Source organism: Dipodomys merriami, unplaced genomic scaffold, assembly GCF_024711535.1.
Source record: "Dipodomys merriami isolate MVZ:Mamm:240054 unplaced genomic scaffold, mDipMer1.0.p SCAF_49, whole genome shotgun sequence".
Lineage (NCBI taxonomy): Eukaryota > Metazoa > Chordata > Mammalia > Rodentia > Heteromyidae > Dipodomys > Dipodomys merriami.
The window spans coordinates 10482045-10498640 of record NW_027206057.1 but is presented as its reverse complement, the minus strand read 5'-3'; the positions used below and the strand labels follow the sequence as shown (position 1 = coordinate 10498640).

Sequence of the window (16596 nt, the reverse complement as noted above, 5' to 3'; positions counted from 1 at the left end):
TTAAAACTCTTATTATGTGCTGGTATGCACTTTGTTGCATATCCTGAGTCCTAAAGAAGTCAAAACAAGCTGGTTGACAGCAAGTTTCAATGGCACAGTGATTAAATACCATGCAGCATAGTCCCCAGATGACAACAGTTTTAAGCGCCTTGGGATAGAGCCTTGTCGCCAAAGAACTCTGTCTTTTGAATTTAGCAACTAATAATGTGGCCCCACCATAGGGCTCTGTCAAGGATAGGATGGAGACAGCAGTTTATTCCACCATTGGAGTATGCATACTGGACATATGTATGTTACAAGACATATTGAAAACTGACTTTGAGCCTGTTTGAATAACCAAAGACTAAATAATCAAAGCTAGCAATAAGTAATGACTCTGAAGTAAGAAAATGCATTTGGAGTCTGTTGGCTCGCATATTAAGAAATTAAATTTTGTGGCCTATAGAGTTCTGAAAGTTTCTGGTTTTGCTTTGTGTATTGTGGAAAAAGTGTATTAATACCGGGACAAAGTACAGGACTCATGAGACAGGGACCCTCAGGTAAACCATTGCAATCTTCTATCTGCCTATCACCCCAAACTAAGTGCTGTAAGGGGAAAAGAATGACTAGGACTCAGAGATTAGGGTTGGAATTTTAAGACATATCAGAATTTCTGTGATTTTCGTGGATGTGACCTTGCATAAATGAATTTGGAACATACTTGAGATTCAGGAGGGAAGATGTCTTAGGTGGACGTCAGGTAAAGATATCCAAGGAGACGATTGAAGGTGTAACACGTGGAAGCATAGCATACAGGAGGTGGTAGTCAGCGTGCTGCAGTGAGAGGAGGGCTTGGATTCTCAATCCCAGGAGGCCTTCTCTGCAGAGATGACGGTGTGCAGGACGTGTGTGCGTGCGTGCGTGCGCGCGCGCGCGTGCATGTGTGCCCGCCTGCACGTACGCGCAAGGACGTGGGTGGCTGCACGTGCCCAAGAAAGCTCGGGAAAAATCGCGAGAAAACCTACAACGAGCATGGTGCCTGCGTAGTGAAGCAGGCCTTCCGTTGGTTAGACCCAGACAGGCCCCACTGAGAAGACAGGGATGGAGCTGCCCGAAGACACCCAAAGGCTTTCTACGAAAAATGATACGCACAGAGAGCGGGTCCATTCCCTGTTTACATCTTCTGCTCTACATAAGGGTGCCTTTACCAACCCAGATAACACACCTGGCAAAGGATCAGAGTTTCCTTCTGCCTATAATACACAGGCCCAAGGCAAGAAATTACCGCCCAAGGAGAAGGAGAGCACAGGGAACCGGCTGCTGAACGTGAGTGGGCTTACAGATCTGGGGAGCCCCAGAGCCGGGAAGGCCTTGGACGATGGGGCCCGTGCGCACGGAGACTTCCTCAGCTGGAGCTGGAAATGACAAAGGAGAGCTTACCTGTGTGGTGGGGACAGTTAAGACTATAATTCGTTTTTACCTTATTTAAGGAAACAGATAGGACGGTGATATCATGCAGCTTAGCACAATGTAAAGAACAGTCTTAAGCGTTATCTACTCCAAAAAATTCACTGTGAAAAGCCAAGCTACACCTTAATCTTTTTGCTTAAGGCTATTGCTCTACCACTTGAGCCACAGATCTACTTTTTGCTGGTTAATTTCCTGCCTGGACTGGCCTCGAACTGCCGCCCTTAGATCTCAGCCTCCTGAATGAATAGCTAGGATTTCAGATGTGAGCCACCTGATCCTTGGCACTAAGGTTCTTAAATAATGAACCTGAAGTGTAAATTCTGCAAAGTAAATTATTGACCTCCTGTTATTCCTGAGTTCAGAATATGTAGTGCTACCACTAGAACAAGAGAGACTGAAATGGCAAAAAAAAGAATCAACTCGGGGCTGGGAAGGTGGCTCAGTGGTAGAGCGCTTGCCTTGCATGCATGAGGCCCCCGGGTTCGATTCCTCAGCACCACATAAGCAGAAAAAAAAAAGCCAGAAGTGGCGCTGTGGCTCAAGTGGTAGAGTGCTAGCCTTGAGGGACAGAGCCCAGGCCCAGAGTTCAGTCCCACTACCGGACCCCCCTCCTCCCCCCCCCAAAAAAATCAACTCAATACACTTAAAAAAGAAACCTTTTTTTAACATGTGCATTACAGAAAATATATATAAGCAAAGTGCAAAATATTACTGCCACAAGCAGTTCAGTTGGACATGGCTGTCTAGATCCTCCATGTACACATACCAATCCCTTTTTAAAATGTCACTAGATGATTATAAGGAATTTTTATATCTTGGTATTTTTTAAAAAGCAATTTTCAAGTTTCTTTGTTCCATTTTCCACCTATCTTAGTTTGAAAAGTTTTATTATAAAGGTGATGTACAGGGGATCACAGTCACATAAATCAAGTAGAGTACATTTCTTTTTGGACCATGTCACCCCTTCCCTGGCTTTCTCCTATTTTTTCCCTCCAATCTCCACCCACAAGTTGTATAGTTCATTTTCAACATAGTATCTAGTAAGTATCCCTGCTGCATTTGTTCACCCTTTGTGGTCTTAATTTTTTAAGAAAATAGTGTGGACAAAAATATTGATGAAGGGGCTGGGAAGGTGGCTTAGTGGTAGAGTGCTTGCCTTGCATGCCTGAGGCCCTGGGTTCGATTCCTCAGCACCACATAAGCAAAAAAGAAAAAAGCCGGAAGTGGCTCTGTGGCTCAAGTGGTAAAGCACTAGCCTTGATCTGAAGAGCTGAGGGACAGCGCCCAGGCCCAGAGTTCAGGCCCCACGACCGGACCCCCCTCTGTCCCCCAAAAAATATTGATGAAGAAAAATGTTATACAAAGAGATTAGGTGTAAAACCTAATTAAATTAAAGAAAAATTAAAGAACTCAGTTACTTAATGTGTAAGATATACCCCATTCCAAAATTGTATAAGACTAAGCATTGTTATGATACTTTGAGAGCAAATTAGAGGTTAGCTGTAAGATAATACTAAGATAAAATGCCATGGTTTGTAAGAACAATGTGCTAGGAAATCTAGGCTGAGTGTTTGCTGTGTCTCATCTTAAGGAATGTACACTTTATTCTTTAGAATGGTGATTTCCAATGTTGTTTTGGTATGAGGATCCCTTTCTAATGTACAAAAGAAATTTCTCCATATAAAAGTAGTTGGGTATTTATTATTCACTGATTGGGAAAATACAAACTCAATCACAAAAAGCAGCCAAGTAGGCATGGCACTAATGGTACATACTCCAGCCCAGTGTTTCTTTTAATTTTTGGAACATTTTTATCCACATCCAAATCTTCTGGAACACTAGATAAATCAGATTTTGAAGCCGTCTCCATGGAATTGGAAAGATGGGTTCCATGGGAATGTTGCTCAGATTCAGTTTTAAGTAATTAAATAGTTTGATTCACTTGAATCTTTGAGGTTCATGCTTAAGAATCACTGTAGAGGCCTGGGAAGGTGGCTCAGTGGTAGAGTGATTGCCTTGTATGCATGAGGCCCTGGGTTCAATTCTTCAATACCACATAAACAGGAAAAGCTGGAAGTGGCGCTGTGGCTCAAGTAGTAGAGCACTAATCTTGAGCTGAAGAACTGAGAGACAGTGCCTGAGCCCAGAGTTCAGGCCCCACGACCGACAAAAAAAAGAATCACTGTAGACAAAGTGGGAGAAAGACATGGTCTCTCAATTTAAGTACTATCTCTACCTAATCCTTCAAATCATCTTAGTAATCTACATTTTATTTTTAAAAAATAACCTAGAATATCTTTTGAGACCTCTAGTCACTTACCCTTCCTATTGCTTTCACCTGATTTGCCCAATGTTTCTGGCATCAGCTGCTTTTCATTCATACATCCTCAATCTACAGCAATTACGATGTCTTTTCCCCCATTTGTCTACAATGATTCTTAAGCATGAACCTCAAAGATTCAAGTGAATCAAACTATTTAATTACTTTGGTTAAGGGATCAAGAGAAGTTTCTGAAAAGGTAGCTTTTAAGCAAAGCTTTGAAGAATAAGAGAATGACCATTTAAAGGGTTGTGGGAGAGCATTAAGCTGGAATAAGCCTAGTATGAAGTTCCTGCAAAAGAAAAAAATTGAAATGTACAGGAAACAGTGAATGCAAGGGAACATGACATAAGATGAGGCTATACTGGTGTGTGTGTGTATATACATATATATACATATATACATGTAATATGTATGTGTGTGTGTGTGTATATATATATATATATATATATATATATATATATATATATATATATATATATATATATATACAGAGAGAGTGAGAGAGAGAGAGAGAGAGGTTTTGGTTTTTCTGGCCCTAGGACTTGAATTCATGGCCTAGGCACTCTTAGATTTTTATCTATTTATTTTTGTTTAGGGATAGTACTGTACGAGTTAAGCCACAGCTCCACTTTTGGTCTTTGGGTGGTTAATTGGAAATAAGAGTTTTGAACCATATTTCTCAGCTCTCGGCTTCCAGAGGAGGTAGGATTCCAGTCAAATTGGTCTTCTCGAAGGCAAGAGCACTTCATGATGAAATCAGCCTGGTGCCAGGCATATAGTTATGTTAACATATTAGTAAATATTAAATAATGTAAGAGTAATGAAAATTCAGTAGAATTACTATATGAAAAGGTAAATATGTGGTAGCAGGTTTTCAAAGAGAAATGTTGAATGGAGAGGAATGTATCAAAGAGTCAGTGCGGAAGGAAGTGCAGGCAAAGTGAGACGTACAGACTTTTCACTGGCTACAAGGTATTTTGAGTTGAGGCCAAATGTGCAGAGATGAAAGACAAGTGGACTTAAGTGGAACCTGAATCCTCTGCAGGTTCAGGAGAAATTCTAGGTAGTGTGTCAGATGCTGTAGATGAGACATGTTTAGAACCTTTGCTCAAGATTCTTCTGGGACTTTGGCAAAGAGATCTTGCTGATATTGTTGCCATTACAGAGAGCTGTCCTCAAATAAGGAAGGAAACATACAGGGAAGGTAATGTGGGGCTGAGGGGAAAGGGCACGTGCCATGCAGGCCATGACAGGATACATTGAGCATGAGTGGTCTAAGGTAGGTTTAAAAATGTCTAAATTATATTTATTGAAATGCTCATTCAGAACAGCCTTCCAAGATAAACATTATCAAAATATTAGCAAGTACAAGATTGTGTCCTCAGTATCTAAACACACGGGATGGGCCTGATGCTGATTAGCCCGCCAAGGTGTGTAGCTCCTGTTTCTCTGCTACACAGATGTTCTTTTTTTTGGTCATGGGTCTTGAACTCTGGGCCTGGGCGCTGTCCCTCAGCTCTTCAGCTCAAGGCTAGCGCTCTACCACTTGAGACACTCTACCACTTGAGCCACAGCGCCACTTCTGGTTTTCTCCCGGACTTTCCTGCCCAGGTTGGCTTTGAACTGCGATCCTTAGATCTCAGCCTCTTGAGTAGCTAGGATTACAGGCGCCAGCCCCATGCATCCAGCTCACAGATGCTCATTCTATGGGGAAATACTTTAAGACTATATCAATGCTGTTGTCCCCGCAAGCTTTTCCCTCTCCATTTAGTGTTGGTGAATCCCCCACCAACAGTTTTATTATTATACTAGTAGAATATCATTTTTTGAACTCCATTAGTCCTTCTGCTTTCACGGTGTGACATTGTGCTAAAAGGAAGAATTTTTTTCATATAAGTAGAGTCTTGTGAATTCAATGGGTTCTAATATACTTACTTTTATCATTTATTTTGATATCCAAACTATGCCAGGCATTGTCAGTGGGCACCCCTTTATGATGACTTTTATTAATTTGGACAATATTTTGAGCATCTTTAAAAGATGTTCTTTGTTACCCAGGGCCTCATGCATGCAAGGCAAGCACTCTGCCACTGAGCCACCCTCCCAGGCCCTCATCTACTGTTTTGTAGAATGGGAACTTCCTTGTACAATCACTTAAAGATAATAAAAACATTTTAAAAAGTAAATTTAAAAATAGATGTTCATTGCTCATTTATATGTACCCTTTTTCAGTTTGGGTGCTAGAGTATGTTTCCCAAAGGCCCATATGTTAAAAGCTTGTGTCACCAGCCTGTGAGAGATGTTAAAACCTTTATAACAACATAAGGCCTAGCAGAAGGCAGTTAAGTGGATATTGGACTCTGGCTTGTTCCTCTCTTTTTGCTTCTTTCCCATGAGTTGAACCATCTTTTCCCATTATCTACTTTCATCACATTGTGTTGTGCTACTATAAACCCAAAACAACCAGCCCAATGGACTGTGGATGGAAGCTTCTGGAACTGTGCGCCAAAACAAACCTTTCCTCTTTTCATGATTCATGATTCATGACTGATTTTGTTGTGTACATTTTTGTTTCGATGTTTACTTGTTGGTAAAGTTATTGAAGATGCGGAAAGTCTCTTATTCTATTTATACCCGACTGCCTAGAGTATCTGATACTAACTAGATAATAATCTAATATTGGAGTTAATTTTTTATCTAGTTTTAGTCCTCTTTTTTTCTAAAGGGTTAACTTAGTCTATTTGTATTGTAGATGCTGAGACAAACTTTTCATGGGTCTGACAGTGAAGAACAAGTGGTAGCACGTGAAACACGAACTCTGGTGCCTTTTGGGGATGTGGTACGTGTGACTAGCGTTCAGTAAACTCAGAAGTGTTTTTTATTAGATATGAAACGTTGTTTATATTTATTATATGGTAATTGAAAAGGATGTGCAGGAAATGGTTCTCTCTGAGAACATATTCATGCAATTTACTGATTCATATAAACATGATGATCACTGATACTGTGGAAAACATGCATACATAATGTTTTATATTAGGATTTCCAAATCCAATTACATGTAAATCACCCAGATGCTTCTTTTGTAAGACATTGACTTTGGATACTACCTAAGATTTAATTTGGAATGTTTGTTTTGTTGTGTGTGTGTGGAGGCGGGTCCTAGGGCTTGAACTCAAGGTGTGGGTGCTGTCTTTAATCTCTTTTACTCAAGGCTAGTGTTCTACCACTTAAGCCATAGCTCCACTTCCTTTTGGTGGTTAATTGAAGATAACAGTCTTACAGACTTTTCTGTCTAGGCTGCCTTCAGACCTTGATCCTGAGATCTCAGCCTCCTTACCAGCTAGGATTCGTGGCTTGAATGTTTTGAAAAAGAGACCTAGACGTGTGTATTTTTACTGAGCTCTTCAAATGATTATATTTATTGTTAGATTGATTTTCAGCTTGAAAATTAACCTCACATTGCTCCCACACCTAGACCATCCACAGAAACAAAAGTAAACATAGTTATTTTACACACACACACACACACACACACACACACACACACACACACACACACACACACACACACACACACACAGAGGACATAATATCTAGACTGAAAATCAGAAAAGTCTGTTATTCTATTTTTTTGGTGCCTCAGAATATAGGACATGAGTATCTGTGTGCTTTTTGAACTATCATGAGATCCTTTTTTTGGGGGGGGGGTCCGGTTGTGGGGCCTGAACTCTGGGCCTGGGCGCTGTCCCTCAGCTCTTCAGCTCAAGGCTAGCGCTCTACCACTTGAGCCACAGCGCCACTTCCGGCTTTTTACTTATGTGGTGCTGAGGAATCGAACCCAGGGCCTGGAGCATGCAAGGCAAGTGCTCTACCACTGAGCCACCTTCCCAGCCCCTATCATGAGATCCTTTTACAGTGAATTTTGCCTATCTTTATTCTTTTGTACCACTATTAGAGCAGTGCAGTGATTGAGCATAAAATAAGAATCAATTAAAAAAATCAACCTATCTTTCTCCCCTCCTTTCCTTTCCTTTCCTTTCCTTTCCTTTCCTTTCCTTTCCTTTCCTTTCCTTTCCTTTCCTTTCCTTTCCTTTCCTTTCCTTTCCTTTCCTTTCCTTTCCTTTCCTTTCCTTTCCTTTCCTTCCTTCCTTCCTTCCTTCCTTCATTCCTTCTTTCCTTCCTTCCTTCCTTCCTTCCTTCCTTCGTAAGTGTTTGAAATCAGGGCTTCATGTTTGCTAGACAGGTACATGAGCCATACTTTCAGTCCTAAGAATTTTACTTGTTTGTCTTTTCTCACACTTCTATTAGCATCAATTATTTGTATAAGATTTCATTTTGACATGTCCGTATATAATACTGTGTACTCTCCTGGTTTACATCATGTAATCATTTCCCCTAAAAAACCTAATATCATTCTTTTTATGAATGAATAATAATTCATTGTGTCTAATGACACATTTTTTATCCATTCATACATTATTAGGCATCTGGACTGTTTCTATAACTTGGCTATTGTAAATATTACTGTAAAGAACATTTGTGTGCAAGTATGTTCTGACTTATAATCCTTCATATACACATAAAAGGGCAGTTGTATTTAGTTATTGAGAACCTATAGTGGTTATACTAGTCTACATTTCCACCAACATTTTCCCTGATTCCTCACCAGCATTTGTTGTTTGTGTTCTTTATTATTACTAAGTGAGATGAAATTGCAATGTTGTTTTGATTTCCATTTCCTTTGGATGTTGTATATTTCTTGATATATTTATTGATTATTTGTACTTTTTCTTTCATTTACTAATTGGATTGTGGATTCCTTAAGTGTTACTCTTTTGAGCTCCTTGTAGATTGTAAATTATTACTTTTTAATTATAATTATTTTTCTAAATTATTCATTATTAACTTTTATTATATGTATAACCAGTACTTTTTCCCCATTGTGTGGGTTGTCTCTTTAGCATAGTGATTCTTTCCTTTGCTGTGTAGGTGCTGTTGTTTGTTAATTCATTTGTTAATGCTTGCTCTTATGTTGTTCTGCTCAGATAGTTATTGCCTATGTCAAAAAAATTCTAGTGTTTTCCCTATTCTTATAGCAGTTTCAAAGTTTTAAGTCTCACATTAAGATCCTTGATATACTTCAAATTGATATTAGTACGGGATGAGAGATAGTTTCAGTCTTCTGTATGTGAATATTCGTTTTTTCCAGCACCAATTATTGAAGAAGCTATTTTTTCTCCAAGTACATTTAGCTCTGTTGTTAAAAATCAGATGGCTGCAGCTGTATAGATTTATCTCTGGGTCTTCTGTATTCGATTCCAGCAGTCTACATGTCTGCTTTTAACAGCCAGTAGCTGGGTTGGGTATTATTGTTGTTTCTGTGCTTTGCAGTATAATTTGAATTCTGGAATTGTGAAACCTCCAGTGTTGCTTCTTTTACTTAGAATTGCTTTGGCTATTTAGGACATATTGTACTTCCGTATATATTTTAGGATTTTTTTCTATTTCTGTAAAGAATTACATTGAGATTTTGATAGGGATTTTAGTGACCCTGTAGATCGTTTATAGTAGCACAGACATTTTCATGATACTAATTCTGCCAATCCATGAGCATGAGTCTGCAGAGGTTTTTTACCTTTGGAGAAGTCTATTCCTAGGAACTTCATTGTTTTTAGGCAATGGTGAACGGAATTGTTTTCCTGATTTTTCAACATCTTTTATTATTGTTGTACAGAAAAGCTACTGATTTTTGTATGTTAATTTTATATCCTACGATCTTGCTAACAGTTTAGGATACTGATATATCATTTCTAAGATCATAGTGTCTAAAAATGGGATAATTTGACTTCTTTCTTCTCCACTTGAATCTTTCTTATTGTTTTTCTCTTTTATTGCTCTGACTAGGAATTCTATACTATATTGAATACGAATAGACAAAATGGACAATCTTATTCCTGACTCGAGAAAATGATTTCAGTATTTTCCTGTTTAGTATGATGTTGGCTATAAGTTTGTCATATACAGTCTTCATCATGTTGAGGCACATTCATTTTATTCTTAGTTTCTTCAGAGCTTTTACCATGAAAGATACAGAATTTTGTCAAAGGCTTTTTTTTTTGCATTTATTGAAATGATTATGTGATCCTTTAATTCTACTTATGTGCTGTGATATATACATATATGTACATATATATATATATGTTGAATCAACCTCATATGCCTGGAATGAAACCAATTTGGTTAAGGTGTACAATCTTTTTGATTCATTGTTTAATTCGGATTGTAAGTATTTACTGATTTTTTTGCATCTATGTTCATTAGAATGATTGCCAAAGGAAAGGATTTTGAGTTTCTCCTTGCTGATTTTGAACAATGATTAATAATGTGTCTACTGAGGCTGAATGGTTGTCTTTCTTTATCCATGCATTTATTGAGCATAAACATGTGATGTACGTTTGGTAGGTTCTTGCTGTGTACTAACTGTTGGAGCTACAATTATATATACTTGCAATATCCTACAGACTGTATCTGTGCCTTACTTAGTCATGGTTTTCAGGACAGGAATAAAGTGTATGTTAGCCTCATGGAACTGATGAGACCTTTAATTCTCCATAACAGACACCACAAAGACATTTAAAGGCTTTTAATTGATGTGTTGGGCAGGGTAAAGAGTGTGTAAGAAGGCATTTCTAACTGAAATCTGTTGTTTTGATGGGCTTAGCATTGACTGCATTTCTCTCACAGCTTTCAGTATTTTTTCCTTGTTCTACACATTTAATGCTTTAACTACTCTATTATCATCTCTGTTTCCTTGTTTTATGTACAATCTTTAATATAATATTTCTACTGGTTTTACTTTAAGGCTAAACATGAAAATTCTTTTGTGAAAACAAAAGCTGTGAAAACAAGTGCAAATACTGTGTACACAAAATAAAGATGAAAGCTATCGTTAAAGCAAATTAATATGTACATATTTGGCAAATACTATGTTTTTGGAATTCACATGATCCTATGTTCATTTTGTATTTCATTTTATACATTTAGCTGTGAAAACAAGTGCAAATACTGTGTACACAAAATAAAGATGAAAGCTATCGTTAAAGCAAATTAATATGTACATATTTGGCAAATACTATGTTTTTGGAATTCACATGATCCTATGTTCATTTTGTATTTCATTTTATACATTTTTTCAACATTTAGAATAATTTCTATAAGAAACAATGAGTATCTCACTGCTCCTGGCATGTTATAGCTAATAAATGATTATTGAAGAGGAAAGAGTTTTAGGGTACTGCATAAAAGAACTTGCCCAAACAAACTGTATTTCATATTATATATGCAAGATACTTTATTTGATTCGTTTTCACCAAATTGTCAGATTTAAGTTAATAGCCATTTCTTTGTTTTGTGTTCTTGTTCATTTTAGATCTGTTTGAACATACCCTGCTCACTTTTTCTTTTGTGGTTTTTTTAAATATTTTCCATTAATTAGATACTTTAAATCAGAAATAATATTTCTAATGAGAAAAACAACAAAAGAGAGATTTAAAATTTAAATATAGTTCAAAAAAGAGTAGAAGAAATGTTTACTTCTGTAAAACTGCATTCACTCACTCTGTTTTTGATTATTGTAGGTTGGCTGCCTGGCTGTTCGTATAAAGAGTTGCAGACAATTAGTACCTAAAAGTATCCTTTCTTTTGATTTAAAATAATAGTATGATCATATCGCATTGTTCCAGTTTCCCATTAGGACATTAGAAACCATTCTAAACCTACCTTCTTAAAATATTAACCATTTTGTTACCAGTCACCGTGTGCATTCACTGAGTGGCATGTGTACTTAATGATATCACAGCTGGAGCTGTGACAGATCAAAATGGAGGGATATCTGAAATGGCCAACTGATGCCATTGTCACTGTCAATTGTGTCACTGTTCCTGGGGATACTTGGAAGGCTTGTCTTTAGCTGGAATGCTGAAATTGCTGGAGCTCTCATTCTTTCTGCGTCATCCCATCATTTTTTATGCACGAATTCTTATTTTAAATGTTATTTTCTTTTTTTTTTATTGTGAGAATATCGTACAGAGGAGTTACAATTACATGGGCAAGATAATGAATACATTTCTTATCAAGCATTGTTGCCTCCTCTTTATTTCCCCTTCCCATCCCTTCCCAAACTCCCCCCTCTCCCCACCTGATCCTCCCCCTACCCCCCACCAAAGTTGTAAAACATAACGACTTGTACATCTCATTGTTGCAATGGGTCCACCTGTATCCCTAGTTAAATGATTTGTTTTTTCCCTTCCCCTCCACAAATTATACCAACATCAAATACAGTGAAAGCAGGGGTTATACCGTGGGGGAGGGACATACAAAGCAACTAATAAATCATCTTATAAATATGTTAGAAACAATTGCATGAAAGGAAAAAAATAACAAAAAAAAATCGAATACTTATCTTGGGGTTCATTCCCCTAACATCAACTTATCTGACCTTTTCTGCTTGACTCAGACATATACTAGTTATTGCAAATAAGGGAAACCATGGGACCTATACTTGGCTTGGCTTACTTAATATAATTTTTTCCAAGTCTTTCCCTTTCCTAACAAATGGGGCAATGTCATTTCTTTCTGATGGAGGCATAGAATTCCATTGTGTATATATACCACATTTTCTTGATCCGAAGGGAACCTTACTGCATTGTTGGTGGGAGTGTAAGCTTGTTCAGCCACTTTGGAAAGCAGTATGCAGGTTCCTCAAAAGACTCCACATAGAGCTCCCCTATGACCCAGCAATCCCACTTTTGGGCATTTACCCAAATGATCACAAACAAGACCACACTAAGGCTACCAGCACAACTATGTTTATTGCAGCATTATTTACCATAGCTAAGATATGGAACAAACCCAGATGCTCCTCAGTAGATAAAATGTTATTTTAAAAAATACTGATTGATGTTTTCAGTGTCTCCTCAATTTACACCATAGGCTGGTGCCTCTGATCCATCCTAGTTCCAGGCTACTTAGATCCACTGCGCTTACAAGTTTAAATGATCACAAAGCTAGCTCAGATTCAAGGGGAAGGAAAATAAACTCCACTTTTTGATGTGGAAGTGAGAAAATAATTTTTGGATATCTGTAAGTTACATAACAATCATCATACAACATCAAGGAAAAAGAATATTTCTGAAGCCATAATGCTAATTTACTTATAAGTATACATGCTTCCATTAAACATTTTGGAAATGATTTAGCTTATATCAGTGTCTTAAATAAATTGAATGTTTATTTTTAGACTAGTCACAGTACAATGCCAGTCTCATAATGACAATTTGTGTTTATTTTCTACATAAGGGGAATTAAAAAAACTTCTATATGGAGATTTGTTTGAGATAACCATGAGAAGAAAATTGTTTTACTTCACGGAGTACTATGAAAGATAACAATCCATATCAATAATAGTATACAAGAAGCAGATAGTAAAATAAAGTATATTACTTTTCTCTAAAAATTCTTTGTGTTAAACTGAAAATATCCTCAAGTGGTGTGTATTTATTTAAACAAACTCTACATGATATACGTCAGAAAATTTCAGGGATATATTGCATATTCTTCGTCACTTTAATACCGATATAAAGAAGAACTTTCAAAGGAAGAAGGATGGGAGTGTGGGGGTGAAGATATGCTCAGTGCTCTCATGAAGAGGAAAGCCTTTTCTGGCCTATATGTGACTGCTAGCAATAGGGAAATAGTATTTTAAGAGACTTGCCATTTGTATGTTCTAAAATACTTGCTGCTTAATATTTTGACCTGAATTATTCAATGTATTAATTTTATAATGTGTTATTTTTAAATTACAACAATTTTTTCCTAAACATTTTAAGTCAGTGTGCATCAAGATAATTTGTTCGTTCGGATATCTGTAAACACCATTGTGAAATGTACAAAAACTTATCATTTGACATCCAGTAGCAATGAAAAGAACCCTGTAATTATATTTAGTGATGTGAAGTATTTTACTATACAGGTAATGATAAATTGTCTTGTATGGATAATAATATCTTTATATAGTTTCACATATTCCATCCTAATTATACATTTTATAGGTAGTAAGGAAATAAAAGTGATGCGTTTAATTTTGTGTTTTATACTGTTTATCTGCTAAGCTATGGACTGTAGTGATGTTTTTAATAAGCTGCTTACTGACAAGTATATTATCTCAGTAGACTTCTTTCTTGATAATAAGAAACTTACTGACAAGTATGTTAGCTCAGTATACTCATTATCTCAGTAGACTTCTTCCTTGAAATGTTACTGTCTGGCTTTTAGTGTTTATGCTCTTTTTTGTTTTGTCCATTTTATCTACCTTTTTCATCTTTTCTTTTAAAAAAATTTCCCTCCTTTGTCCTCTTTTTATTCCCCTTATATAGACTAATTGTTTTCATAGAGTATATATTTAATTGTAACACAGTCTCCAAAGATATTGTCTACTTATTTACCTTGTTTATCTATCTTACACATTTATTTATTTTACCGTCCGTGTGTGTGTGTGTGTGTGTGTGTGTGCGCGTGTACACACACACGCTTATGTACACCAGTCTTGGACTTGGACTTGCCTTGGACTCAGGCCCTAGGCACTGTACCTTAGCATTTTTTTACTCAAGACTAGAGCTCTACCACTTGAGCATAGCTCCACTTCCAGCTTTGGCTAGCTTTGAGCCATGATCCTCAGATCTCAGCCTTCTGATTAGGTAGGATTACAAGTGTGAGCCCTTGGTTCCTGGCCTATGTGTTTCAACCTTAAAATTCTTTTTTTTTTTTTTGGTCGGCCGTGGGGCTTGAACTCTGGGCCTGGGCGCTGTCCCTCAGTTCTTCAGCTCAAGGCCAGCGCTCTACCGCTTGAGCTACAGCGCCACTTCCGGTTTTCTGGTGGTTTATTGGAGATAGGAGTCTCACGGTCTCTCCTGCTCGGGCTGGCTTTGAACCGCGATCCTCAGATCTCAGCCTCCTGAGTAGCTAGGATTATAGGCCTGAGCCACCAGCGCCCGGCTCAACCTTAAAATTCTTTTTGATGGTATTAGTGTTTGAACTCTGGGCTTCCCACTTGCTAGGCAGATACTATGACACTTGAGCCACACCTACAACCTCATTGCTCTGATTTGTAAAAAAGGATCTTGATTTCTGCCCAGGCTGACTTGGGTTATGATCCTCCTACCTTATGGTTCCTTTTATAGTTGGCATGACAGGCAAGCACATATCACCAAGTCCAGCTTATTCTGTTGAGATGATGTCTCATGATCTTTTTTGTCTGGACTGGCTTGGAACTACATTCTCCCCAATCTTAACTAGCATAGCATTCAGGGAACTCTGGATTGAATCCCAACAACCACAATAAATAATAAATAAGCAATAAATAGTAGACTAGAATAAAGATCACCAAATAAACTAATAAACAAAAAAGGATATTAATATTCTTTAATATTAAATATTTGGATTACTTGGATTCTTTGGATTTTGTGTTAGTTATTAGATTGGATATTATATATATTTGACAATGTAATTCACTTCATGTGTGTGTGTGTATGTGTGTGTGTGTATGTGTGTGTGTACTGAACTTAGACTTGTGTGACTTGAACTCAGGGCCTGGGCACTGTTGAGTTGTTTTTTTTTCCTCAAAGCTAGTACTCTTCCACTTGAATCACAGTTCCACTTCCAGCGTTTGGGGGTTAATTGGAGACAAAAGTCTCACAGACTTTCTTTGGCTGCCTTCAAACTGTGATACTCAGATCTCAGCCTCTGGAACAGCTAGGATTATAGGCATCAGCTATCAGCTCCTGGCTAGCACAAAGTTTTGAGAGTGAATACAGAATTAAAAAGAGAATATAAGGCACTAGAAGATTCCAAAAAAATCATTTGGGCATTAGACATAAAAATTATCCTGATTAGTATTGTGATTAGAGTATATGTTATATTTGGTAAGCTTGAAAAGTTACAAAGCTAGTTACATACAAAATCTAGCAATTAACTATGCCCACAATATAATTTATAGATGTATTGATTTAAAATTATTTCTGAAAGTCAACTGAAGATTTAATACTTCTTTTCATATATTTTGTATTGAGGTTCCCAGACGTCAAGAGGATGAACGCAATAAAATTTTGTTGGAACTAATGCAATATGTCAATTCAGAAAATATTCCTTTTCTTTTAGGGAGTGTTGAAGTACATCTTTATGAAGTAATCCAAGTATGTATAAATTTTTTTCCACTTTGCTGCCACACTGTCCAGTTTGTATTTGTTATTGTGGTTTATTGTACTTGACACACCCTTTTATTATCTGCCTTCAAACTCATATGCATAGGAAAACAAATTTTCACTAAAAAAATGATTCAAATGTCTGAGAAACAATAGAATCACCAGATGGCATGGAGCTTAAAGAGGAAAACTTTTCCTCCCTGTGAAATAATATGATAGGGAAGCAATTTGAGGGAAGTGTGGAGAAATGCTACTCTACATCCTGACTTTAAGATGTGTGAGTTTTTTGGAGAAGAAGTTTTTTAATTGAGAGAAGCATATAAGGAAAACATCATATCTTCTGTGGTAAGTCAGGTCTCAGGGAAAATGGAGAGGTAGAGAGATGGAAGGAATGCATAGTAAAACAATGAAAGACGCAAAATCTGGGGAAGAAAGGAAATGATGAGATGTCGCATTAGGTGGGCTAATGAATGTGGCAGCGAGATGACCACACATGGTACCCAAGGGTACCAATGATTTACTTGGTTATAAGATTCTAGTAGTCCCCAGGGGATAAGAAGGGCA

General features: G+C 37.4%; 1 protein-coding gene across 3 annotated transcripts in view; it reads left to right on the top strand.

Annotated features, from left to right (window-relative positions):
- The first annotated feature begins 977 nt into the window (after window positions 1-977).
- C2cd6 (C2 calcium dependent domain containing 6) overlaps window positions 978-16596 on the top strand; it is a 75977-nt gene continuing 60358 nt past the window's right edge. For 2 of the 3 annotated variants that reach the window (XM_069995826.1, XM_069995825.1), the window contains exons 1-5: window positions 979-1305; window positions 6525-6611; window positions 11413-11464; window positions 13663-13805; window positions 15901-16023. In XM_069995826.1, coding sequence (XP_069851927.1) covers window positions 1081-1305; window positions 6525-6611; window positions 11413-11464; window positions 13663-13805; window positions 15901-16023 — 630 coding nt within the window. In that variant the 5' untranslated portion in view covers window positions 979-1080. Of the gene's footprint in view, window positions 1306-6524; window positions 6612-11412; window positions 11465-13662; window positions 13806-15900; window positions 16024-16596 lie in introns of all 3 variants that reach the window. The other variant, XM_069995827.1, reaches the window with a different exon arrangement.